This window comes from Empidonax traillii, unplaced genomic scaffold (assembly GCF_003031625.1).
Source record: "Empidonax traillii isolate 1590-97213 ecotype Southwest subspecies unplaced genomic scaffold, ASM303162v1 scaffold120:size1031401, whole genome shotgun sequence".
Lineage (NCBI taxonomy): Eukaryota > Metazoa > Chordata > Aves > Passeriformes > Tyrannidae > Empidonax > Empidonax traillii.
In genome coordinates, this window is record NW_020955313.1 from 504,426 (window position 1) to 531,460 (window position 27,035).

The following is a 27,035-nucleotide window of genomic DNA, read 5'->3' on the forward strand; positions in this document are numbered from 1 at the left end:
AAATAAAACCGACAAATGTCCCAGATACTTCTAACTGCTGAAAAAAATGTGAAGCTGTACTGGAAAAAAATGCACACTTACAGACTGCCAGAGCCTAGAGCAGACCTTGCCAAGATATTAAAATCCCTAATCAGAAAGGAAGATGAAAGGAAACCTTCAGGAAATGTTTTTGGGTTTGTTTTTTCTTTTGTATGTAATGAACAGAAAACTGAAAAGGTGAAGAGGCATGATCTATTTACTTGAAGATCTTGCTAACAGGTTACAAATACACATTACTCTGGATTTGTTCTGCCACTGTATTGCATTATCTCTTTCCTTGTAATACTGTAAACTACTCACGTTTTGTTCACAAAGCAGTTTGAGATCATCTCTCTGAGGAGAGCTTCCCACACCCCACTGTGTGTCCAAGTCATCCATCTGATTGGGAGCATGGTGTATAATGGAACGGATATCCCCTGCGGTACTAGGATCGACCGTCAGCTCCTTCACCCTACAAACAGAAAATGTTCCAGTTGTAAATTAGTAACTTTCTGTGCAAAAGAGTCACAACCAAAAATAAAGCTCTATTGGTTTATGCACAATTAATTCATTTCATAAGGAAGATGATGATGTCAGCTTCACAAATTTAATGTACTTTCAGTGACAAAAAGGTGTTAGTCTGACTTGTAAAAAGGATGGACCATTGCATTTTTACTACCTGCACATGGATTACAGCCAATCTTCTAGCAAGAGGCATTTCTTGATTAAAATCTTACTGCTTGTTAACAGTTAGGAGGGCAAAAATCTCAAACCCCTCTACAGTAACTCCTTAACAATGAGTGATATTTGAAACTAAAGTTCATTCACCCTAAACCTGACCAGCTTTCTTTTTCAGCGTACACAACTGTGCTTTAAAAAAGTTAGTCAATCAGCACCCCATTAGCTGTTATAAGCAAAACAATAAAGAAACTCTGAAGAAAGTAATAACTTGCAACCAAGTACTTCAGAGAATAAATAGATCCTTTAATTAATTTCAAAGTTCAAAATATTTTAATAAAACGTTAGGCTTTTGCAGCATGAAAGTAGTTCAAAGATTAGTAATGCTTCCGTCAAAAAAATACCATTTAAAAGCAGGTTTATGAAAGATGGAGTCTTTCATAAGTCTCTTTTCAAAGTCTAAAAGTATAGCAAGTTTTAGAACATATTCTACATTTCTTTAATGGGAAACATGTTTTTTTCAACTAGCACTTACTACAATGGAAAATATTTTTCATTTAACTTCAGAGTGATGAAAAGTTTTAATAATGTACATATGTACAAAACTTTTCAGAGATATTTAAGTTACCCTGAACACAGAATTGTTAGATTTGGTCCACTAAATAGACAAAGGTGACATCACCATTTTCTTTTTAATGTATGAAGGAAACTAGCAAGCCTGGATATAGAATGTGGATGTTTAAGGAGGGTAAACAAAATACTGGGAAGATGATTGCAGATCATGCAGAACCATCACCTGCCAAACCAAAATAAAAACAAAGTATGTGTGACTCAAGGCAAGGGACTAATGAAAGGTTGGTCTGTAAAATTACATAGCCAAAAAAAAAAAACTTAAAAATAAAGATTCCATGTATAGAATGAAGTAGACCTGGTGTTTGAAGGAGAAAAGTCGTCATACTCATAGGAAGGAGAGAGATCAGAGCGACTGCCACTACCCTGTGAGAAGGGAATGTCCGAAGGACTAATTCCAAACTCCTTTACTCTGCAGCAGCAAAATACAGCGGCAAATTAAAAGAAAATGTTCTCATAAACACAGTTAAAATGACAACTCTTTGTTTAGTATACTTCTTTAATAATTAACTACAAAGTTATTTTTATACTAAAACACATGTGTGTCAACATATTTAAACTTTTTGCAAACAGTTCAGATTACTAACAAAACTGAACAAAACCAGTGCTGCTAATTTGTAGGGGACTATAATAGCAGTGTTTTCAGAAGGCTAGTTCCAGATTTCCATTTGTACAGTTAATAAGATTTGGTCTACATTCAATATTCCAATAAATGCCTCCTTTTAAAATACCAAACCACTACAGCTACAAAACTTTAAATTCTATTCTGCCTCCCTTTTTCACTGCACACACACTAGTGTCCAGCACCTAATAACTAACTGTGAAAATGATGTATTGTTAGAAAAAAATAAAAAACTATACAAACAAATGAAGTAACATTACAGGGACAGGTACTCCGTAACAATATACAATTTTAACACCAAAAGGAGGAAACAGTTTAAGCACAACTATTCAGTACACTAGAAACAGTGTTTAATTAGTTTTGTGGTGACTCTTTCTAGAGTCACTTGAGCAACACGAGTTCTATAAGGGGAAAAAGTTCCGACGAGTCTTGAATGTGGATGGTCCTTTGTTATATTACTGTAAGCAGGCGAGGAGAAGCCTCCTTCTCTCCAGGAAGGAAATCACAAAGACTGGTCCAAGCTAGGCAGGTTTGCTACTGCCTCCCTTGATTCAGACACAGAGACATTTGGATATCAAGAGGAGCTGGCGCCAAGCCTCCTCAGCAGGCCTTTGTGCCCAGCAAGCAACTGGCTGTGGTGCCTAGACAAGCAGGAGCTGTAGTGATTCTGCCATCTTTCACTGGGGCAAGCAGGCCACCACATGGTAAAAAATGGCAAAACCAGGATACGTGATGGCCCCTGTCTGCAGCCTTTGTGCTTTGCAGCAAAACATGGGGGGTGTGTGGGTCAAGGTCTGACTGCAGGGACACAAAGAACCTTATCACTATTTCTGTTAAATGTGGGAGAACTGCAGCAGGAGAGGGCTTCTTTCAAACTCACTGGGGAGAATGGAACACTTTCTCAGAGCAGTACAGGTCTCAGAGCATCAGCATCTGCCTCTGGAGGGGCTAATTTCTCTACAGTAATCAAGAAGTCTGTTGGATTTACTGGCTTTTTTTTATGTCTGTATTTGGGAAGCATGAAATTTCATATGAAGGTATGATACACACTGGCAACTGCCTACAATTCCACCATGGGGATGAAAAAAAAAAACAACATCACAGAACTTTTAGCTAACATCCCAGGGAACCATCAGAAACACTAATGCAAGAGATGGTCCCTCCAGAGCAGTGGCAAAACTTATACTGACATCTTCCACATATCTTGCAATCCACATCATCCATCTTTGTATTTCCGGATAATGGTGTAAATGCGATTTCTATAGGTTCTACTATAATGGTTGTAAAAAGTGACAAATTAAATGTGAGCCTTGATCAGTAATTTGGATCTTATTAAGAAATGCAACTACAATCAAATTATTCAAGTAGCTAAAATCGTCATGGAACAACTATTTCAAATGTCAGTCATCAACAGCTGGTATAGCTGTAAGAAATAATATTTTACATACCTGTTTGCATATCTCAGTGTATTTAGAGTGTTTTCACATGATGCCATTCCCGGAGAAATTGTAGCAATCTGGAGAAAAGCCACACGTTAATAAATTGCTTTGTAGACATGAATGGCTGGATGAATTCAAATTAACGTCATATATTTTTTTAATCTCCAGTTTCATTTGCAATCTTCTACAAAAAATGTCTGCTATGTACAGTTGTCCTTATACAACAACATCTTAGAGACACAGATGTCCAGTCAAAGCTTCAATTTAATTCCTTTAACCAGACAAAAAACATCAAGAATTTATAAAAATTCAGTCAATTTCCCCAACCTAACCATCTTGGTAACATAATATGTAAATGCAAAACTCTAACTAAAAAATAAAAGACTCCTCAAAACAGGAAATATGCAACTTACTAGACTGTCAGACTAATATATCCTCCAAACAACTACCAGATTATTTTTTTATAAATCTTTGTAGGCTGTTCTCTGTTCAAGGAGACTCTATGATGATTTTGGCCATAGTCAAAAATCATACTTAACAGTATTAAAGATGAGTTTGAATTTAACTATTTTCCTAAGTAAAGAAAATCTACAGGTTGGGCAGGTGTACTCTCTGCTGGGTTAGGAACTGGCTGGAGGGCCGGGCCCAGAGTGGTGGTGAACAGGGGCTGCATCCAGTTGGCAGCCGGTCACCAGTGGTGTCCCCCAGGGATCAGTGCTGGGCCCAGTTCTATTTAATACCTTTACTTATGATCTGGATGAGGGGATTGGGTGTACCATTAGCAAATCTGCAGACGACACCAAGTTGGAGGGGCGTGTTAATCTGCTGGAAGGCAGAAGGGCTCTTCAGAGGGACCTGGATAGGCTGTAGAGATGGTCTGATTCCAATGGGATGACTTTCAATAAAGCCCAGTGCCAAGTCCTTCACTTTGGCCACAACAAACCTCTGCAGCACTACAGGCTGGGCACAGTGGTTGGAGAGCAGCCAGACAGAAAGAGACTGGGGAGTTTCAATTGACAAAAAAGCTGAACATGAGCCAGCAGTGTGCCCAGGTGGCCAAGAAGGCCAATGGCATCCTGGCCTGTATCAGGAACAGTGTGGCCAGCAGGACCCGGGAAGTGATTCTTTCCCTGTACTCTGCATTGGTGAGGCCACACCTGGAGTGCTGTGTCCAGTTCTGGGCCCCTCAGTTCAGGAAGGACATGAGGTGCTGGAGCAGGTCCAGAGAAGAGCAACGAGGCTGGTGAAGGGACTCGAGCTTATGTCTTATGAGGAGAGGCTGAGGCAGCTGGGGTTGTTAAGCCTAGAGAAGAGGTGGCTCAGAGAAGACCTGAGGAGGTTGTAGCCAGGTAGGGGTTTGGTCTCTTCTCCCAGGCAACCACAAGGGCATGGTCTTAAGCTGTGCCAGGGGAGATTTAGGTTGAATATTAGGAAAAAAATTTTTACAGAGAGAGTAAGCAGACATGGAAATGGGCTGCGCAGGGAGGTGGTGGATTCACTGTCCCTGGAGGTTTTTAAGATGAGACTGAATGTGGCACTTAGTGACATGGTCTAGTAACCATGGGTGTTGGATCAAGGGTTGGACTTGATGATCTCAGAGGTCTTTTCCAACCCGGTTGATTCTATGATTCTATAATATGATTCTATTATATTTTTCCTCAATTAGACGTTATCTGTAAACAGTATTTGATGGCAAACTTTTTATCAGATATATATTGGAATCTAAAGGTCTTTACTTTTCCAGTTAAATAAGATACTCTGAAGATAGCACCCTCTTTCCAGAACTCAGAAAAAATAAAAACTGTGATTGGGCAACAGTGGCAACTTTATTTGTCCTAGTTTCTCTCAGTAGCCCACGTTTTCCACCTATGTTCTTTTCAAGAGAGTGGTAAAGGCCCTACCCATGACAAACACCTCTATGATTCTACATACTAACATACACATTTTTCATGGCATCACAACAATGATGATGCTCTCTCAGGAGACTGAAACTGATGGGGATTAGATAATCTCAATCTTCTCTTACACCCTGTTGCTGACATTCCTGTACAAAGGCAGAAGTTGTCACCCTGAGAGGAACTTCTCCTTCTGGAGAGAAAGGAAAAATATGTGGTGGAAGCAGGTTAGAAAGCCTAAAGAGCCTGCTACCATACAGACTTAAGTTTAAACCCCTAAGGTTACATATCAGTTACTATTGAAAACACACATCAGTTACTAATAAAAACAACAAGCTGTAGATTTAAGAAGATCACACAATTACACATCTCTTGTTCTGGATTCTAATTAACAAAAACTTAGCAGTTCCTGAAACCCTTTCTGACTTATATAATGTGAAAAATGTATGCATCTCTTCCATCAGTTCAATGTTCAGAGCTGGGATGACAGGGATGTTTAGAGTGATGGTGTTTGTCTTCCCAAGGCATCATTACATGTGATACAGCCCTGCTTTCCTGGGCGCAGCTGAACCTGCCTGCCAATGGGAAGCAAATGAATTCTGTGTTTTCCTCTGCTGGTGTGCATCTTTTGCTTTAACTATTTACAATTATTTACAACAACTGCTGTAACACTAGGAGACTGCTTCAACATTTTAAACAGTATAAAGAACATAGAGAGCAGTACAGCTGCTGTAGCACATAAAGCTAAATGCACATAGGGACGTGCCTCTGCAGGTGCTGTCAGCCACGTGGACATCCTTTTCAGGGCACATGAACTCGTGCACAAGTCTTCGTGTACGACATCTCCTCATGCCCCAAAAAGCCCAGTCCAGGCAGGACAAGAAGACTCTTACCTCTTTGTCACTTGCTTCCTCATTCTGAATTTCAAATGAGGATGGAAAAAGCTCTACTACTTACAAACAGGAGCATCTTTAAGACCTGAAATTACTATTCTTCCTATTTTGCATATGTCTGCATTGCTTATAAGCCACCACAGTGGCATCAATGGCCCTGCTGGGACACTGAAGTCTGCAGGCTCCTACTCTCACCCTGGAGGGCTTAGGGGTCTGGCACTTCAGCTATGACTGCAGCACATCAAGGAGCAGCACTGGTTAAAAAATGAGACTATTCTATGTAGTCACATTGCAACTTTCAAATGGTGATAAATTATCCTACTAAATGGTTTCTCAAACAATCTAAGGACAAGAGCAGTAAAACTGCAATGACTAACAAAGTTCAAAAAAACCTATTTATGCTGACCGCATGTCTCTGGATTCCTTTTGAATAAAGCAGATCCTAGTCATGACCATCCATGTTATGAAGTTATTTTCAAAATATTTTTCTGAAATTTGAAAAAATATATTTCCAAATCATAGTTTAATTTTATATACAGAAGAGTCTACTCCATCCCTAAAGACATACATTTTACAACTGCAACAGGGAGTCCATAAACATTAAAAGGAAAAGTCACAAAAATGTAGAAACTACTGAATGAATTTTGCTCAAATATCCTCCTTACAGATTAGTATGTCATAAAACAAGTGGAAAACATGCAGCAGGTATTCTATACCAGGCTATATTCTATATATTCTATAGGCTATATATGTCATAAAACAAGTGGAAAACACGCAGCAGGTATTCTATACCAGGCTATATTCTATATTCTATACCAAGAATGCCTTGGTAAGTTAAAGTCGCAAGATTTACTACATTGTTTTATATGCATTCCATACTGAAAAGCGCAACATAGTTGCAAAATGTTTTACTCAAACAGCACACTAGAACATTCGATCAAATCTTTGTCTTGTTGAGAAATTCCCTAGTTGCTGCCTGGGGTTAAACAATGACAGTATCTTAAGATAAACTTTGCTGATTAAACTCTTGATTAAAAAACTACATGTAAACAAACACTAAACCCAGAATGTCACTAGTGTTGCTATTGCTAAGAACTGCAGGGAAAAATAAAAGAAGAATGAGTTTGAAAGCAGGATCTCATCTTGAAAGAAGTTTCTTCTGCTTAATTGTGAAGAAACTGTAGTTATCTGAATAAGAAAATAAAAAACATAATTCAAGCATATTTCCACTCAGTTTCAGAGAGGATTTTTTCCTTAATTGAGAACTTCCATTAAATATTCACAAATGTTAATTATTCAAAATGCAGAGAGTAACTACCAACAGATTAACTTTTCAAATTTCGTTCAGCAGTGTGGATACACTCGCTGGAGATGCACAATTTAGCTTTCTGATCGATCCTGGATAGGATTTATGAAGTTATTGAATCACAGAATGATTTGGTTTGGAAAAGACTCTTCAATGTCATTTAGTTCAACCCCTCTGCAGTAAGCAGGGGCATCTTAAGCTAGGTGTGTCTCAGAGGGAAAGAAAACAATCCTGTCCTTTCACCAGAAAACTGCAGAAAGGTAGGTTAATAAATACTATCCTATCACCATTTTCAAATTAGAGTCATACCTAACAGCTAAAGGGAAGACTAGGCTGCCCTAACACCACAGCTTTCACGTTGTGGCCTGCAGATCTTTTTGGTCTCCAGACTAAGTAATTCCAAGGAGTCTGTGAAAAGTAACCAACACAAACAAACTTAGTAATAGGTGTGCACTGCAGAAAGTTTGTTTTCTCATAAGGAGAAATGTTAAGAATGCACAAATAAGACTACTGGATGTCAGTGCTTTTATTTGTTCTTTCCTCCATCTGTCAGAAGAATTCTGTTTTTCAGACTGATGGAAATGCATATTTACAACTATTCAACAACTATTTACATATTTATATATACTCATGTATTTATATATTTATAATAGCTAATAATAATTTATATTATTTTCAATAATTTTGATTTCTATTTTATATATTATACACACATATATTTTTTACATATTTATTTACAGCTATTCATTCCATCTATCCCAGTAACTTCCCTCTAAACAACCTGAAGCATACGCTGATGCCCTTGCTACCAACTTTTAGTCTTTGTCATTTAAAGATCGTAACTCATCTCTGTATTTCCAGTCTACACCACCTTTCCCAAAATTCTGCATCAACAAAAACCACTATTTTATAACTAAAAACTGACAAAATTCTACCTAGAAGTGTTTCTAGCTACCTGCCTAACTAGAAAACTAAAGGAAGAAATAAGAAGAGTCAATAAAAAGTGAGACAGGAACAAGTCATCTGAAATCAAGGAATCATTTGATTTGGAAAAGACCTCTAAAAATCATTGAATCCAACCATTTACACAACCAAGCCCACCACCACGTTCTTAAGTGATACATCTACACATCTTTTAAATACCTCCAGGCATGGTGACGACCACTTTCCTGGGCAGCATGTTCCAATGCTTCACAACCCCTTTGATGAAGAACTTTCTCCTAATGCTCAACCTCAACAATTCAGAAATGTCTCTCTTGAAATCCCCCTCCACATACAGTGTCAGTAGAGAAATTTAAGTCCAACACACTGCCAGTAGCAAGCGACCAATAAACATAATTCACAGTGCCTTTCAATTCACAGTGCCTTTTCTCTTTGTAATTCTTAAAACAGTTAACCAAATCAACTTACCATGCAGGTACGTGAGTTTTCTCCAATGAATGAATCTCTTAGCACCTGAGTAAGTTTACTTGCTCTGAAGGGTGTATGAGGTTTATTTCGGCCTAAGGCTCTAATGCACTCCTGAAAGAACAAAGAGGTTCTTTAACATGTGTTCTTTAAATAAAATAAAAATGTAATTCAGAATCAAAAACTACATGCTTATTTTGTTGCTCTCCCCAAAAATATCATTAAAATTTACCATTAAAGCTTAGATTCGGTGTTAGGCTTCTTCCTCTCTTTAAGCTCAGCAGGGAGGAAGGAACTTAAAAAGGACTTAGAAACCTAAAAAATTAGTGTCATCCAAAATGTTTACAACTATTGTATCCAACAACAAAACAATACACTGTTGATGTTAAATGTTCCAGCTAATAATTATTTCTGATTATCAGCTACAAAAGCCTGAATGACCTATAACTTCTGCCAGCAGCAGCATCAAGGACAGGGACATGTGTTAACTATACCAATTAAAAGCAGTAGCTTTGCTTCTAAATTTACCACTGACTTTCTTTAGAGCTGTCGTGGTTTTGCCCACCAGCCCATCCCTGGGGCTGAGGATGGTTTTGTCCAGGTAATTTCCGGACAAAAAGGCCAATCAAAAGTCCAGTGACGCCTTTGCTAATTACATCTTCAAGAAAATGGAAGAGAAGGTTTGTTGGCGCAGTTGAAATTAGGGGCAGCAGCCATGTAGGGGAGAGGAGTACCGGGCCCGAGCAAGGCCAGACTCCCTCCTCCCCTGGCTTGGGCCGGGGTGGGGGGAGCAGGTGTAGCACTGAAGTTCTCCCTTCTCTCTTGTAAGAGAGTGAAGAAAAAAAAGTTTAAAAGACGAACTGCTTGGACAGAAAACGCTGTGGAAAAATTCCAGCGAAGAGATAAGGGACCTCCAAGGTCAAAACTAGTAGCCAGAGGAGAAAGAAGAAAAGTTTGAAGGGGGGAGAGCTGCTTCTTCCCCCTTTCGCTCTCTCTCTTCAGCAGGGAAAAGACTGAAAAGTAAACCCTGCTACTTGTAAAAGTTTGTTGGAGTAAGGAGACCCCCCATGCGGCTGATAGAGGAGTCTGTGGATGTACCAAAGAGAACCAAGACTTCCTGAGAAGGACTGAAGTGAGGCAGAGTCCTGGTGGAGATTTGTAACCCTGAGGGAAACCTGTGCTGGAGCAGTGACGACTCAGGTGGGATATTTGGATCCGTGTGTGTGTGGATCCATACTGCTGTTTAAGATTTTGTAACCCTGAAAAATCTGATGCTGGAGCGAGATGGCCCATGTGAGATGTTGGGATCCGTGTGTGTGTAAATCCGTGCTAGACCCATGCCGAGAAGTCTATCAAGGACTGTTCTGCCATGGGAAGGGACCTCCATAGGGAACAGGGGTGGACTTATAAGCCATTATCCCCTGTAACCCTGTGGAAGAAGATCCATAGTAAGCAAGTGTCCCCTTGCAAGCCTATGGAAGTAAGACCCTTCGGGACCTGAGTAAGTTACTTCCTCAGAAAATTTCATTTTAAATTTTTGTGGGTTTGTCATCATAATATTTTGACCATTAATTTATATTGTGCCTTTGCCTTGACACTTTACCTACAGACACGTCTTCAGATGCAAGGCCTTGGTGCACTTTTAACACATCTGCACACAGAACTTCCATAAACAACCATACTTCAAATGCTTTTTAAATTTAGAACAGAAGTTCAACTAATCCTTCATCTGAAGACACATCTTTGTGGTGTTTTGAAATTTCCTAGAAAAAGCTTCTTCCAGAAGCCAGGCTAGAAACTGTTGGATGATAATCCGAGAAAGCATGGCAGTTGTGAAACAGCATAAAACAGAACTAAAAATAGGCTTGGAATAAAAATTCCATTATACAGGATGAAACAAACACAAGGGCAAATTGGCTTTAACTAAAGTGATTCCTGAAAAAACTGACCAGCTGAATTTTACAGAATGGACACAGTTCAGATAAACAGAAAGTCTGAAGCTTGTTGAATGTGAATTTCACATACAAGTGCTAAAATAAGACTCAATACTTATAGGTAAGCAAGGCAGTGTATTAAATTGACTAATTTTAATTTATACATTAATATTAAACTTTCATAAAGAGTGCATAAACTCGCATGTAAGAGGAAGAAAGAAGAAGAGTAACAGTATTTCAACAAGTGACATTGCAAAGTAAAAAGCTACAAATGTAGCTTTTACAAAGTAAAAAGCTACGCTGAATTACTGATATGGCAATCAACAAGTTTAATTAAAATATTTTAATTTACTATAATGATTTTTAGTTTGCTTACTCCTGAAAGGTTAGAAATGGGAGCTGTCCTTATTAGTAAAAGATTACAGAAGGACACCTCCAGCTTCTAAATTAACAGATTTTTTAACTCCTTTTTGCTTTTCATCACAGCTCAGAAAATTAGGTAACAAAATTACAACACTACTTCCATGTAGAGATATAACACAAACAACTTCCCATACTAAAAATCTGAATAGGTTAAGACAGGACTGATACCCAGATACAAACATCACTGGATTAGCATCAAAGACTACTTCTCAGAACATACTAGTTTAATTTGAACTGACAATAACTTCAAGGGTCCTGAATACAAATAGAAAAGGCTGAGCAATGTTTTTGGGGCAGACAAAAAATGGAAAACTAACATATAATTGAGAAACTTCTATTGTCTTGTACCACCTTTTAGATCTCTGCAAAACCCCAATATACTTTTATTTCCCCTTCCCCATATAATTTAGATCAAAATCACTAGTACAGCACCAGCAGAACATTTTGCCATAATTAAAAAGACAACTTGTAGGAAAATTACCAAAATATGTTGTTTAAGCACTAGCCAGCACAAAATCAACAACTGAAAACACACACACCCCCCCACACCCACACACACTGCCAAAACCAACAAAATAACAACAAAAACCAAAACACAACAAAACAAAACAGCTTTATTCAATTACGTTTGAAAGAACAGTAACACCAACATGTTCCCTGCATTGTTTCATCTGATGTTAAATCAGAACAGGCCACAGTTTTGGAACTGCTGCTTCCAATGTTTCAACATGCCACACAATTTCGTAATGACATACTACAGATCACAGTTTTGTGGTGTTTTGTGAGATCTCTTTAGTCAGATACCAGACTTCTCCCAAATTTAAACTGGGAATAAAAAAGAAAGTATAGTGATTTAGGGGTTCAGATTTTTTACATAGAACCACAGTGCTGGAATATAGTATTTCATAGCTCTGTTGATGCATCCTGGATTGATGTATGAAATTCTGTAAAGTGACAGTATCAGACAATTTGCTGTGGATTTCAACTTTCAAGACTTATTTTTATGGATTTGTTACTTCTTTCTGGACATGTTGCTGTTGTTTTGCTCTAGTGAATATATTAACAGTAGTAAATAAATATATTGTCAATGTAATTTTATTTTTTTATTTAAAAAAAGGAAATAAATACTGAGATCAGTAAGCATATTTCCAATTAGTATTTCATACCTTGAGTACAAAAGTAAGTCACTTGCTTTTCCATTTTAAATATATATCAGACATATATATTAAATATATATCAACTACTAGGGGACTTTCTGTTCAAGACGGCGTTTTTTCTGGCTGGGTTTTTGTTGTTCTTTTCTTTTACAAAAACTACATGCAATTGGGTAGGCCCATGTTTCTGTACTGTTTCTACCTGGGAATTATGAAGTGTTCCTTCAGGCATTTCAGGGTAAAACCAATACGTTATTTTACCTGTCAAATCAGTAGACAATGTAGACAAGCAAAGACTGCAAAACCATTAATTTTAATAGTTACTGCTATTATATGTAGGCTTCCACCTACTACTCAAAGGCAATGGAAACATTTAAGTTACCTTGAGTGCTAAAAGGCTCTTGTTAATTTCTGCACCTTCCAGTCGCGTCTGCCTGTCTGCACTGGAAGTATCTGCTCCTCTTTCATTGCCAGCCAAATCAATCAGAGAAAATTTACCATGCAATTTTCCTTTCCTTCGGAGAATAATCTGAAATACTGCATGGCTTCGAGATGAGTGTGCATTTGCAGATGTCTGGCCAGATGTCCTTTAAGTGAGGGAAGAAAAGAGAAGGACATACGAATAGGTAAAGGACCACACAGGTTAAATGCTAACCTCACAATGCTAGTTTTTTCAAGGCAGATTCCTGTGTTTTCGTACATGTTGACAGCATGTTTAACACTATTGTGAACACTAGAGATAGAACTCTAATAATTCAATGTACATAGTACAATTATACCTCTTTTTCCATCTCTTCAATCAGAAATGGAAGATTAGTAACATTTTACCTCCCTTTTAAAAGTAAATATAATCAGATCTTCAAATATTTCAGATTATCAGAGAGTTTAGACATAAAATGCTGATGGCACTTCTATCTGATCGTGCAGTAGTCCATGCACAAGGTTAATTTTAAAAACAATGGAGCTCAAATCTTAAAAAAAAAAAGAAAAAAATACTGCACTTAATGTCAGAATGCATCAAGGCCTTTAGAGACAAAGAATCTGGCAGCATTCCAGATTTTAAATCATGTGAATCTAAGTCAGTAAGCTGCTTACATAATGCATGCAATTCACATCCCACTGAAAAAGCAGTTTTTCTTTCTAGGAGACAGAGAAAATCCAAATATCTTTATTTAAAAGGTAGATAGATTCCTTACTTGCAGACATCATCATCAAAAAATCCACTGCATATTAAAAAGGCATCACTATATAGAGACCCCCAAAAAATCTTGTTCTGATTTTTTATTGTACAGTGAAAAACTGGTGTAACCTATGGAAGATACCTGCAGCTGTTGCCTACTTCAATAAGCTTAAGAACATCTTCAACACATTTGACTTCCCGCTCCTGCAATCCCACCACCTGGACTTGCTGTTTACCATCTTCTAACACTCTTAATTTTGTCTTCCTGTTCAACAAGTCAAAAACCTTACAGAAGGGAGAAAACAGAACAGTTAAAGAGAAGCTTTAAGAGACATTCCTGTTTCAAATTCTTTATAAAAATACGTAAACCATTCCATGGAAAAACATAATTGCAAGGAAAGCGTAAAGAATTATTTTAAATACAGTTGTTAGTACAAAGAGGAAAAAAATATTTTATGTGACAAGCTCAATACCTTGTCTGTGAATAACAAATTCTTCCTTTCTCAGAGAAAGACCAGGTACTTACCTTACCACTGTAGATCTCAAAAAATGTTGCATATACTTGAAGTTCTAACTTCTTATAGTTTGGCTTCTTTAGCATTAAAAAGACATCACGAGCTGTGAATACATTTCCAGAATAAAAAGAAGTCTCGTCATCTATTTTATTTAGTGAACACTCATTCATGCGTAACAGTCTATTTTACAGCATCTCTCATATTTGGCAAGAATAACAGAAAGGATCAGTAACTAGGTCTAAAACAATGCAGTTTAAACGGCCACATTACACTGGAAGATGCAGAAGACTCCAAAATCGTAAACTTAAATCCTCTGTTATTTCATTTTTTGAAGCAGTCTGTATTTACACTACTAAGTAAAGGCTACACATCTAAGAAATACCTTTGATGTTACCAAAGCTCCACCGTAATGCAAAATAGGTAGACTGTTATGTTTGTATGACAGGGAGTAGAAAATTTATTGATCCCAACTAATCTGCCAAGAGCCAACTCATCAATAAAGTCTTACCTGCAAGTGCATATATGCCTTTAGAACAATCTTGGTTCTTGCCCGCAAAGTCACCGCCCATAGTCTAAATTCAAAATAAATTAAAAAGTACATAAAAATCACAGAACTGTAACTTATATATTTCTTACTTATTAGAACTAATCTGTCATATGTAAAAAGAACTGTATTGCTGACATGGAGAAGAAATACTTACATGTGTTTTTCCACTGCCTGTTTGTCCATATGCAAAACAAGTGGCCATTCCCCTTTCAAATATGGTCTCCACTAAAGGTCGAGCAGTAAACCTTAAACGCAAAACACAACAGTACTTAACAAACTGGAGTACTCTTAAGATGCCACTACCAAAAGGATAACAAAAACGTTACGACCAGAAGTGACAAAATTGGTCCTGTACTTTGAGAAGTCAAAGGACATTTATCCTTTAATTTCTGAACTAAAAGACTACTAGTTCTAAGGCATTAAAATTTCCCAACAATTAAAAGCTACAAGGTCTCTTTCATTTATATCACAACAATAGCATTATCTTTTAAACCCCAAGGAAAAAGAGTTCCCTGGTTTAATGATCCATCACATCACAATTTAGATCATGGAGTCTTGCACTAAAGGTGACAGAATAAGAAGACATTGAAATAAGACAGTGCAGCAGATATGAATTTTGCCAATAGTAAAATTCAGCTGTAGGGTTTTTTGCTCCCCAAATCAACTTCCAAGATTAAATTTGAAAGACAAGTGGCCACAACATTGCACATCTTAGTATTTTGAGAATGTGCATACATTGAGAAAAGGGTCATGAAAATGGATACCCAAGTTGAATGAAAAAAATCTAGTAATTCCTAAGGTACTTCTTGCTGCATCAAAAATATTATCTGAATTATCATTTCCTATTTTAGAGAATTAACTTTTACTTTAAGAAAAATGGAGTAATTGTTCCTACTTCAGCTGCTTATCACCATTATTGCACTAAAAACTTCAAAAGCAAAGAGTAAACTAATGGAGGGTTACAAAAGGAGGTAAGAGTCTCTCCAGTTGTTTACACATAAATTACCTATAAGCGACTGAAAAAGGAAAATTTGATTACAGAAACAAGGAGGTGTTACATCCTTTTTTCATTCTGCTTTCAAACACAAGATCACTTACGAAAATAATACGGACAAGACTGAGCCATTCAGCAATCAAGGGTTATGCAAAAAATCTACATCCAATAGAGTCATGAATTTTCAGCAAGAATATACCAGATGACTCCTGACCAGCCTTAGACTTTCGTTTTTGCTTCTTCTAAATATACACTTCCTGTGTTCTCAAGAGGATATGCCCGTATTTTGACATTTGTTCTCTCTATATGTAAAATGAAAAATTCCACAAAGCCTATCCACCTTAGATGCATACTCCATTACTTCTCTTTGATTGAGCTTGAAATTATTTATTTTCCTTAATGATAAAAAAAGGGACTTAATTATATCTGTTTTAAAGTAAGGCAAACTACAAACATATTTAGAAAAGTTTTCACAAAGCATCATACAACTCCGAAGTTGACTATGTCAAAAAGTCCAACTTTACTTCTACTAGAACTTTTACTTGCAATCTTGTTCTTTCAGAAATGCTGTCATGGGTTTGCCCACCAGCACCCCCTGCCCTGGGGCTGAAGTTTTTCTCCTTTAAAACATTCAAACTAGTGAGTATTTTCTGATATTAACAAAAACTTGCACCTCAGTGTTGCAGTTCGTGGATTTAAAAATACTTAATATACAAATTAAGCAAAGTAATAACAGTAATGGTAAAAACTGTAATAATGGTGGTAATAATAATAGAGTAGCACCTCTCTATCTCAAACTAGAGAACATTTTTTCAGTACAGACATATAGTAATTTTAGCACATTGAAGAGAACTGGCACAACTTGACACAATATTGTTTTCCTCACAGTGACCCTGAAATTCTGGTGAGAGCACATGATAATCTTGTCTTGCTCTTACTTCTGTTATTAGAGGAGACCTTGGAGCAGACTGCCCTTCAAGTAATGATCATTACTGTTCCATATGAGGGGCAAGAAAGACTACTGATTACTGTTTCAGTATGAATACAACAATCTTAAATATTTTCCTATATTGTCATTAATGTATTACATAACTAATAAAAACCGTCTGGAGAAAATTCAGTACAAAAATAAAACAACATTGTATACCAAAACCACCCCTCACATTTAAACACTATGTTCACACAGATAAAGAACAGCAAGGAGGGAAATTATAAGAATGGATTGTCAAGAAGGAGGAGAGTTATTTCAAACATCACAAGTCAGCTGGCTCTCCCACAGCTCTTCAGTACCAAGGAAAGGAAAGATGCTACTAGCACTAAACTAGCAAAGAAAGAAATCTCCAAGGACACAGCTTTGCTGTTTAGAAGTCTCTTGTTAGTGTAAACTAACAGACTATGAGATTTTCCTTTCACCACCCTTCTCTAATTATATCAAGCATAAGATATAAGTTTTTATTTTCACAGCCTTTTAAGAATTCTTTTATTGTGAATTTTCTGTTATCCACTGACAGGATGCTAACACCCACAGTCAATCAGGTCACAATCCTAACTTTCACTTCCTAGCTGTGGGAAAAAACCAAGAATTAAGATATTCATCTGCCAATAGTCTTTAAAGCTATGGGAAGCACTTCCTAAGCACAAGGAAAAATATATTCACCAAATTCTTTTTAATATCAATATTCCCAGCAAAATGCTTCCCAGCATTTAGATTTTGTACCAAGATTATGACCACTTGGGGTATTTAACCTTGCCTGCGATTGTATCTACTCCATTTAGTGACCTGGACAAGGCAAATTAGTCTGTATCAGCAGTGGAAGTGAAGCAGTTGAGTAAAGGAAAAAACGGAGATCCAACTTCCATAGGCCTGAAAGAGGATGTGTATCTTTGCTGCCATTGTTCTTTAAATCAAAAAGATTTGGCATTTTAAGCAAGGTAACTTACACACTTCCATGTTATATCAGCCAGATCGCTTCTAGCAGACAAGGTAGCTAGGTATCTTGGCAATACAGCACTACAAACTCTCTCACTTTCTTTGTACTCTTTCCCCACTCTCTACTGATTTTGTTTACATATCTTAATTATTCTATATTCAAACTGCAAACTCTTTGGTGTTAGGGCTGTCCTTTTCTTCCAGGTTTCCTGAAGAACAAAAGCTGCGACTCAGGTTCCTCAGGTGCTGCATACACACTCTTCAAAAGACAACAACCCTGAGGCAAATGTTTCAGGCTCAAGTAATCAGTAGCTGAGGAGGAAGGCAATACTTCCTACAGCCTGGAAACCAGCAGGAATGAAGTCAACAGAAGTGGAGATGACATTGCAGGTGAAGAATTAGGAATAAAGAGTTAAAACAAAAGTAAACAACCAAAAGAATGGAAGTAGCAATATAACACTCTGGTAACACAGAGAATAGGAATAAAGCCTATGACCAAGATAAGTGCAACAATTATTAACATGGAAAAAACATGAGAAAAAAGATTCACACCAAAAAAAAAGCATATACACATACCTGTAAACCATTTCATTAGGAGCCGTGTCATCAAAGGCATAATCAAAACGAAAAGTTTGGTTTTCTAGGTACCTTGTTAAATCCACCTTTTGTTTTGGTTCATGTACCATCACAACATCTTTACTAGGAATTGTTATTACATCAAGGTCTTTCATTAAAGTTTCTATAAAATAAGTGAAATATATATTTAACTAAAAACACATAACTATTTTTTACATTTTTCATTGTTTACACTTTTATCTCAGATAACACAGCTCCTCCAAGTAGCAACACTGCAATGGATTTGGGCTTCTGATGCCCTGATAGTTATCTGCTAAGTAAGAGATTTCATTCTGGAAGTCTAGTCATCATCTAGTCTATATCTAGTTTACCAGTTGCTAGAAATGAAAGAGATGTTGTACAACACTGATTAGAAAAACTATATCATTAATTACGGCATTATCATTGTAGCTTGTTATGTATTTCATAACACTCTTAATGGATTTGAGGTATTTTTCCTCAGAGGTTTTATACTCTTTTACACTTCCACACTCTTTGACTTCTTATAATTAAATTCCCAGTGGAGAAACTAGATGCCTAAAGTCCTACAGTGCTCAGACAGTCAAACTTGGAAACACAAAAGAAATTAATACCTTTATGATCTACAATACACACCTTTAATATAGAATTTCTCTAAAATTAAAATCGTTTCTAAAAATTACCTTGTAAGCAGAAAAAGCCGAAAATGCTAATGATCCTACCACTGTGACTTCAACAGTGACATCCCAGGCTATAATTACTATTCAGCACTACTATTTACTGCTAACTGTTGTAAGATATATGAGTCAGCAAACCAGAGAACCCAGTGATCCAAAAGATGCACAAAAATAAAGAACCTTTGTGTGTACCATCAGGAACCAATAATGTGTCCTATTTGCATCTGTATGTAAAATTTCTTAAGGCATGCAGTTCAAGAATTTGATGTGATTCTATATAATCAGATAGAAACCTTTTCATGGTTTAACATCCTGATCAAACAATACAATGGTTACCATTGCATTACATTACACACCAACAGAAACATCCATTCTAGTCACTGTACAAACAAATGCATGATGGACAATTCTTTGCAGCAAAAACTTCATAGTTTAACCAGTCAAAAGATGATTTTCTTAAACAATTGTTTGGAATAACACAGTTACCTGCTTCTATCTATTTGATATAAGAACCTGCATTCCTTGTTGATTAAAATTAGAAATAGTGTCTCTGAAACCCACAATATATTTCACAATTATAAATATATGTCACTGATATAAAATCTTGAAATGTCACTCTGAACACCTACTTCCTGAAAAGCCGATCCAATTGGTGCTGAGAACTCCTTAAGTTTTTGGTGATAGAACTGTGTTTGTGAGTTTACAAAACAAATTAATTTTATTTTTTCTATTCATAAGGTTACAGTCTAGTATCTTTACTTATTTTATACTTTTCTACGATTCTATGAGAAATACTGTTTCTTATGAAGTGTTTCCAGAAGATTGTATCATGTGAGTACTAGATTGTCATTCTCTGCATATTGCTTATTTAATTAACACATTTTTTACTATAGTTTATTCTTAGAAATGTAAAATGGCTTTAGTGCCAACCTTGTTTTCACTTAGACATTCATCTTTCTACAGACACCTCTGATCTACTTTGTTAATAGCTCCAAATCACTAATACCTAAGAAATGCAACTTTCACAAAATCAAATTCTACTTCTGAATCCAAACTCATGTCTAAAGACAACTTCTTCTCATTTACTGTAATGCCCCTTTGTAACTTTAGCACAGGTAGAAGGTGACATTTGTCCCAAATGTACAAGAAATAGGTAAAAATAAAAATGGAAAAAAAATAGAAGCAGCAATGTGAAGGGGAAAAGTAAAACGAAACCTAACTATATACAGGTATCAACTTATGTATGAGAAAGGGAAAACAATTCTCCCATTTTCTTCATAGTTCTTACAGCACAAAAATAGTAAATGTTGTTTCAGCATCAGAGTGATGCTCTTTTGAGTCCTTCAGCTAAACAGATTATAAGAGACAGAGAAGGGAAGAAATATCTTTCAACACTGGATTCTGACAGGCTGCAATCTAGAAGTATTTGAGTTCTTTCATTCCCACTGAAAGTAAAGAACTTCCTAGGAAGATTGAGATTTAACTGGAGTTGAAACCTGAACAGTTTTTGGGGTTTTTTTTGGAATACAGACTCCAGTATGATAAGCAGGCACTAAAAAAAATAGTTGTACTACTCATTACACACACACACACACACAAAAAGCCACTAAGGAGTTATTTTAGTACCTAATAGCTTTTCTTTAGTGGTATGTATGCTCTAGAGTGATATGCTCTAAGGTATGTTTGCCCAGCCCTGAGCAGCAGCTACAGGGTATACAAGTCTCCTGTTTGTCTGTAATTCACTAGCCCAGTAAGGATATATTGAACATGTTTGGGCACCTACCATTCATAAGACACCAGCATCTGAATAGCTGTCTTGATGTTTGACTCAAGACCACTTGAAAGTATAAAAACACATGTACAAAAATGTGTATGAAAGTTTTCACTGTGTAACTCTCTAGTCAGATCGCTTGAAGGATACTTTAAAATAACAATGATCCTAACAAGATGTAAGAATACAGAAGAAATTACAGTAGAATTAATTTCCAGATCAACTAAATACATTCTAGATGTCCTTGGAAGAAAATGGCAGTCTCTCTGTGCCTCAGCTCCCAATCCATAAAATTGTGACAGTCAAACTACTTTTCTTTCCATCTCTACCCAGGTTATGACACTTCTACGAATTTCCTAGGTCCATCAAACATATTGTCTAGTATAAGTTTCACCTTTGATCAGTATTTCTACAGCTCCTTAGCACAAATAATATCATTATCAGAAGGAGCTTTTCAGATAAATAAGTCAGCAGAATCTTCAGTAATCATACCTTTCTTATTGAGTGGTCGTTTTCGTACACAAACACAAATCCTGTGCTCATCGATCTGCAAAGGAAAGTTTTTCAGTGAACTATACTACTATTTCATTTTTAAGATATTTTACTTCATTTTACTTCTATTCTTGAATTAATTAACCAATCATTTAAAAAAAGAGAAATTTCCAAGACAGTGTCATTGGAACATGTAAAAGCCCCTTCGTGTCTGCACAATAGCAGTTCTTGTTTTGAACCCAAAAACGAGAACTATCCACTAACAAAACTTCCTGCCAACAGTGATCTAACCCTATACATCTTGGACTATTTCTAAGCAAATCTAACTTTAGTAAGGTATATATGCTATTGACAGAAATTGTAACAATCTCTGATTTCCACAGAGATTTGACAATCTTCATAATTTAAGGATTCTGCTCCTTTGATTCCTATGCAAACTAAAAGCCTACATCACCTTCAAAGATCAAATATTTATATTTATCCTAAACAGGGCTTTTCAGAGAAGTTTAATGGTTTCATGTGCACATTCTCTAGCATCCCAGGAAAACTTACGATACAAAGGCTGACTGACTACTTAGTACATATTGCCATTATTTAATAGCAAAAAGATACTTAACAAACATAATTAACAATAATTTAGTAACCTAGAACTCTCAGCCTACTATTTGCAATATCATCAAATTATTGAAAAAATGATATTGAATAGTTATATTGAATACTATTATATACTAGAAATACCTATTTTTCAAATTTACAGACAGAAGTATCAAAAAAAAAAAAAAAAAACCACCCCAGAAGCCACAGAAGGATAAAACATTTCCATGTTGCTGGTGTACTTACAGGATCTGCAGTTGTCAGCGGTCTATAATCCAAGCTTCCCCTGAAATCTCTTATCATACACATAATTTCATAATTTGGGTTTGTAGCATCAACATCCTAGGGAAAAGTAAGCAAAAAAATTTCTACTATACTCTTTGTTTTCTAAAATGGACTAAATTCAGTATCTTCTATATTCACCTATAAGAAAAATACACATTACCTGAAACAACATTTTTTTCTCCAAAACACGAGAAATGTCTCTTGCAAGTTTAATGTACGTTTAATGCCTTTTTCTGTTCTAGTGTAGCTAATTTACTGACCATAAAGAAAAGGAATTACATGCTTCCTTTTTCATGTTTTTGGTTGGCATGCAATAGAAAATATCTTTTAATTGAGGACTCTTTCTCAAGAGAATTACTCCCGCCTATGTCAGAACCTTCACACTAAACAAACATACAGTCAACTCTTCTTAATCTGACATATGGCACTCTGACAGATGCACAGATACACTCCATTATACAAGCAGAACACACACCCCAGAAGACAGTGCAGGCACCCCAGCTGCTCTAAACACAACCCTGTTGGATCCAAGTTAGTTAAAGGAGTTTGGTCCTGGTACCGGTCCTGTGTTAATTCCTACTTGGATGCATTAAAAACTCTTCTAAAGGTCCCAAACCACCAAAAACACAGACGCAATCCCAAGAATACACAGTAGGCTACATCCAGCCTGTGCTGATTCTGGCCAGGATAGATTTAATTTTCTCCACAGAAGAATGTGGTATGCAGCTCTGGTTTGGATTTGTGCTGGAAACAGGGTTGATAACACTCTGATGTTTTAGCTATGGCTGAGCAGTGCTTACACAGCAACTTTTCTGTCCCTCATCCCACCCCACCAGCAAGGAGGCCAACAGAGCCAAGACAGCTGACCCCATGACACAGGCTCAGACCTCCCTTTCTTAAACCTGGAACCATCAGTACCAGAATGAACGGACACATTAAGAGGCCATGCAAGGAGCACCAAGCCTTGCTAAGTCTCAGCCTACTGTGAGATGAGCTGGTTCTCTGCAGAAATGATTAAACAACCTTCCTGTCACTTCTTCCTGCAACTACCTGTTTTACACTACTTTGAGACACGCTGCTCATGCCATACATAGCCAGATCTGTGCTCAGACCTTACTAAGTTTTTGATGGCTACCCCCACAGATATAAAACTCCTTCTGGATCAGCTGTTTGTGGATACAGTGTAGGCATTCTCAGAAAGCACTACATAGGAGTTATTAAGCTGAAAGGGAGCCAACTCATTCTTTGCACCTGTGACACAGCCAACCCTCACCTAAGACAAAACTGTGTCCTGGTAAACAGAAGCTGAATGTACCTTGATGTCATTCACTCTGATTACAGTGAACTAAAAGCTGCTGACAATAAAACCTCATCAAATGTATTCCTGATGAAATGTTTCCTTATAACAATCAGAAAGAAGTAGCGCTTACTCTGGAAAAAGCATTTGCCTAATATTCTTCAAGCCCTGTTTAAGGGTCTTGCACACTAGAAGTCAGCGCTTGGTCAATTACTGCTGCATTTCACAACTTCCTCATACAGAAATTTAAGACTCAGATGCAAAGGGAGTCTTCATAGAAGCAATAAAAAGAAAATTTCAGAAGTAACACCACTTCAAAGTATTTTAATATATAAATGGTTCTTCCTCACACATAAAGACATAGTAATGTTTTGTATTCACGTAAATGGACATAAAATAGAGAGGACAAATTTAACATAGGGGATTTTAGGTCAACTTGGAAACATCATTAAACCACGAAAAGTAAATTGTCTGAATTATTTACCTGGTGGTAGTAACTCTCATGTCAGCAGCGGATTGATAGTATCTCTTTAGAGACTAACACATAAGCACAGGGCTGCCAACAAGATTACACTTCTAGTTTTGCTAAAGCTCTTACAGCAGTGTGACAGAAAGTCACTTAATATTAAGAGATTTTTGTCAAAGGATTAGCAACTTCATTTCTTTCACACAAGTTTTTCACTTGCTGCCAAGCTGCTTGCATGATGAAATTGTAAAAGCATAGACTAGTTTAAAGAAAGAAAAATTAAAAGTCACTGTTCACACCTGAGCCTCAAATAGATCTATAAAGTATCAAAGATCATAAAGAACAATTTATCACAATGTTGTATTACCTCCTGTAGAATAACAGACCTTTCTAAAAGTCAAAAGGTTGATTATTTTCAACAATACATTTTCCCTAAGAAATAGCTATCATCAGTAGTTGTTCTTTGAAGAACATGCAGCAAGACAGCAATTGAAACCAATTATTTCTGTGGGAAGAAAAAGAGGGGGAAATTTTACCAAACACCAAAATATTTATAAAACTTGCATACAGGATGACAGCATTATATTTCAAGATTATCACAGTTCATAAAAATTACTAAAGACTGAAAAAAGCATAACAATTTTGTAAACTTCCCTTGATGACATATGTTTCCTATTTGAGTTAAAAGTACTAACCTGAGCTCTTTTTTCTCTAAGTTCCTGCTGCTGCAACCTTCTTTTTTCACGCTTCTCTTGCAATTTTTCAACTTCTTTTACACAGTTAGATTTTCTACGTGCTTAAAGAAAAAGATCTCAGTTTAAGTACAAATTCAGTATTTACAGTGCACATTCAAATTACGTTAATTTATCAATAATTAGAATTATATTTTCAAGTAAATCACTATTAATAAAGAATAATTATGTCACTTTAATTTCTAAAATTAATAAAATTTGTTAGAAAAAAGTCATGGGAATGGAAAATAATTACACAATCAAAAATATATGGACAATGACCCTCAAAAAATATTTGGACAGATATATGTGATCTTCTGATTTGAATCAAAAGAAAGCCCAGACAAATCAAACAAACCAAAAAAAAAAGGCAAAACAACACCACTATGGTCAAAAGAAGGTAAAGAAAAAACAAATCCCAAATACTAGTGCAGTTATGACAAAAATGAACATGTGTTTAGCCACAGCTCTCTGAAAGAGCTTCTCAAGGAAGCTCACCGACAACTGAGCATATAGACCATTTATCATTTATGGACAACAACATAATCCAAGAAAATGTATATTTAATGCCCAGAATGAATGAGTCCTTGATACACGGTTTACATACAAGGGGGTCCAAATTCCTTTTTTGCAGCTTGAACTGGAGATATATCTGAAACAGTACCATTCTGTTGAGAGGAGGAAGACTGCTCGGGAAGCTGAGTAGGTCGCGCACGTGCAGAACCAACCACTGCAAAGGAAACGCACAAAGCTCATCTGGACGCGGAAAAGTAACAGTAACAGTTTCACCCACCTGTGAAATGCTTTGTTATGATGAAATAAAATGAAGCCCCTTTCCAGACAAAATAATTTACTGGGGGTTAGGAGGAGCCAAACTCACAGAAAGTCTATTTTAATAAAGACAATCTGGTATGCAGACGTTTTTATCCTAGCACTATACACTAACACAATATAACTATTAAGTACTATATGCTGCACATGCACTTTTTTTAATACTGCAGAATTAGTACAACTTACTGTGTGCACACAATGAAGAGAGTACTTGGGGATATGCAGTCCTGAAGCTTAAAATGCTGCAATTTCATTTATATTGTGATTATACCAAAAAAAACTAGTAATAAAAAAAGCCCCACTGTTTCACATTCTCCAGATGTTACAAAATGCTCCAACCCCAATGAGCCTACGATCTCTGGAGGAGCAAAGCAATAGAAATGTGTCCACAACCTGCAAGTGGAAGACACAAACCTTTCTGACTCTATACCAGAAGGGATACAGATATATTCAATATGTGTGAACTTGATTCTATACATGCTAAAGATGCCAGTTTCTGAAGAAGCTGTGATGTCTGTTCCAAGTGAATGCAGTGGGAGTAGTGAGCATGCAAGCCTCTTTGATAGAGCTGAATGCTTTAAATTGTTTTTCAAATAGTTGCTTCAAGCAGGTCTGCTTCAGCTGGCCCACTTCCTGTACACACTTCTAACAGGGTCTGCCATAACAGTACAAAAGTGAAGGTATCAGCTTTGATTAGCAGCCAGAAATGACACTCCAAGCGAAGACCATCTCACTGTGTAACAGGGAGACAACTATGGAAAGAGGTTTTGAACAGAACAGACAAGACAAATGCCCAGATCATTCCAGGTGTCATAGGAGATCTAGCTTATAGCACAAATTTTCAGTGTGCTCAGAAAAGCTAACTTACAAGGCCAAAATAGAAAAATATTTAGTCCAACAGTGAGTAATAAGAGGCATAATAAGCGAAAAATAACAGACATGGTACCTATTAAAATACAAGTTACAGGGTAATTCCATACCAAACAGATCATTTACTACAAATAACAATATGTATGGATGTGAGGACAGTCCATTATAACATGTCTTATATTTAAACCATATTAGTTTGAAAAAAAAAAAAATACACACTCTTCATGGGATTTTCCATTTGTTTAATACCCCCAGAGGCAAATGACAGAAAGGTGAAAGTGGTCCCAGCCCTCCACCAGAAGAGTCTGATCACTTGCAAGGATATGCAAGCCCACTTGTTTTTCAAGTTTAAACAGATGGACTGGAATCTAGCCTCAATTAATGACAGTAGATTATTGTTTGGAAGAAGAATCATTACCATCACTGGTACCAACTAGTTACATTGCACACAGGAGAGAAAATGAAAACAATAAGCAGTAACTATTCTTTCACATTAATAGATGCATTACATCTGTATTCATCCAATACATACATTTCACCTATCCTCCTGTGGTATTTCAGCACTTTTTTCCAGATTTTTTGCTATTAATTGCAGAGTGAGAGAAAAAACTTTTAGGGCTTTGAATGACTGTTCACACAAAGGCTGCTACAAAACTAAGTTAAAAAACTGAAAGTATAAGAATTTTAAGGGCACTACTTAGTGCATATTGAATCATTGAAATAAGCTGAGGATGCTTAGTTCTCACATGAAAAGTCCACGCCTCATTTAATGTTGCATAATTATTATCTTCAAATTTTTGCACCTTCAGTTTATTCAGCTTAACTTTCCTAATGCTATATTGCTTAAACTTGCATATAAATG

At 36.6% G+C, this 27,035-nt stretch overlaps 1 protein-coding gene across 3 annotated transcripts in view; it reads right to left on the reverse strand.

The window, feature by feature from the left end:
- Nucleotides 1–27,035, reverse strand: part of KIF2A (kinesin family member 2A) — a 55,328-nt gene that overhangs the window by 7,062 nt on the left and 21,231 nt on the right. The window contains exons 5-18 of one of the 3 annotated variants that reach the window (XM_027883180.1): nucleotides 25,080–25,202; nucleotides 24,437–24,537; nucleotides 21,940–22,035; nucleotides 21,100–21,154; nucleotides 18,142–18,304; nucleotides 14,796–14,886; nucleotides 14,603–14,666; nucleotides 14,106–14,197; nucleotides 13,722–13,864; nucleotides 12,782–12,986; nucleotides 8,892–9,002; nucleotides 3,397–3,464; nucleotides 1,625–1,738; nucleotides 340–490 (exon numbers count right to left, since the gene is read on the reverse strand). In XM_027883180.1, the coding sequence (XP_027738981.1) occupies nucleotides 340–490; nucleotides 1,625–1,738; nucleotides 3,397–3,464; nucleotides 8,892–9,002; nucleotides 12,782–12,986; nucleotides 13,722–13,864; nucleotides 14,106–14,197; nucleotides 14,603–14,666; nucleotides 14,796–14,886; nucleotides 18,142–18,304; nucleotides 21,100–21,154; nucleotides 21,940–22,035; nucleotides 24,437–24,537; nucleotides 25,080–25,202 (1,577 nt within the window). The remainder of the gene's footprint in view (nucleotides 1–339; nucleotides 491–1,624; nucleotides 1,739–3,396; nucleotides 3,465–8,891; nucleotides 9,003–12,781; nucleotides 12,987–13,721; nucleotides 13,865–14,105; nucleotides 14,198–14,602; nucleotides 14,667–14,795; nucleotides 14,887–18,141; nucleotides 18,305–21,099; nucleotides 21,155–21,939; nucleotides 22,036–24,436; nucleotides 24,538–25,079; nucleotides 25,203–27,035) is intronic. The other 2 variants (XM_027883182.1, XM_027883181.1) reach the window with 2 other exon arrangements.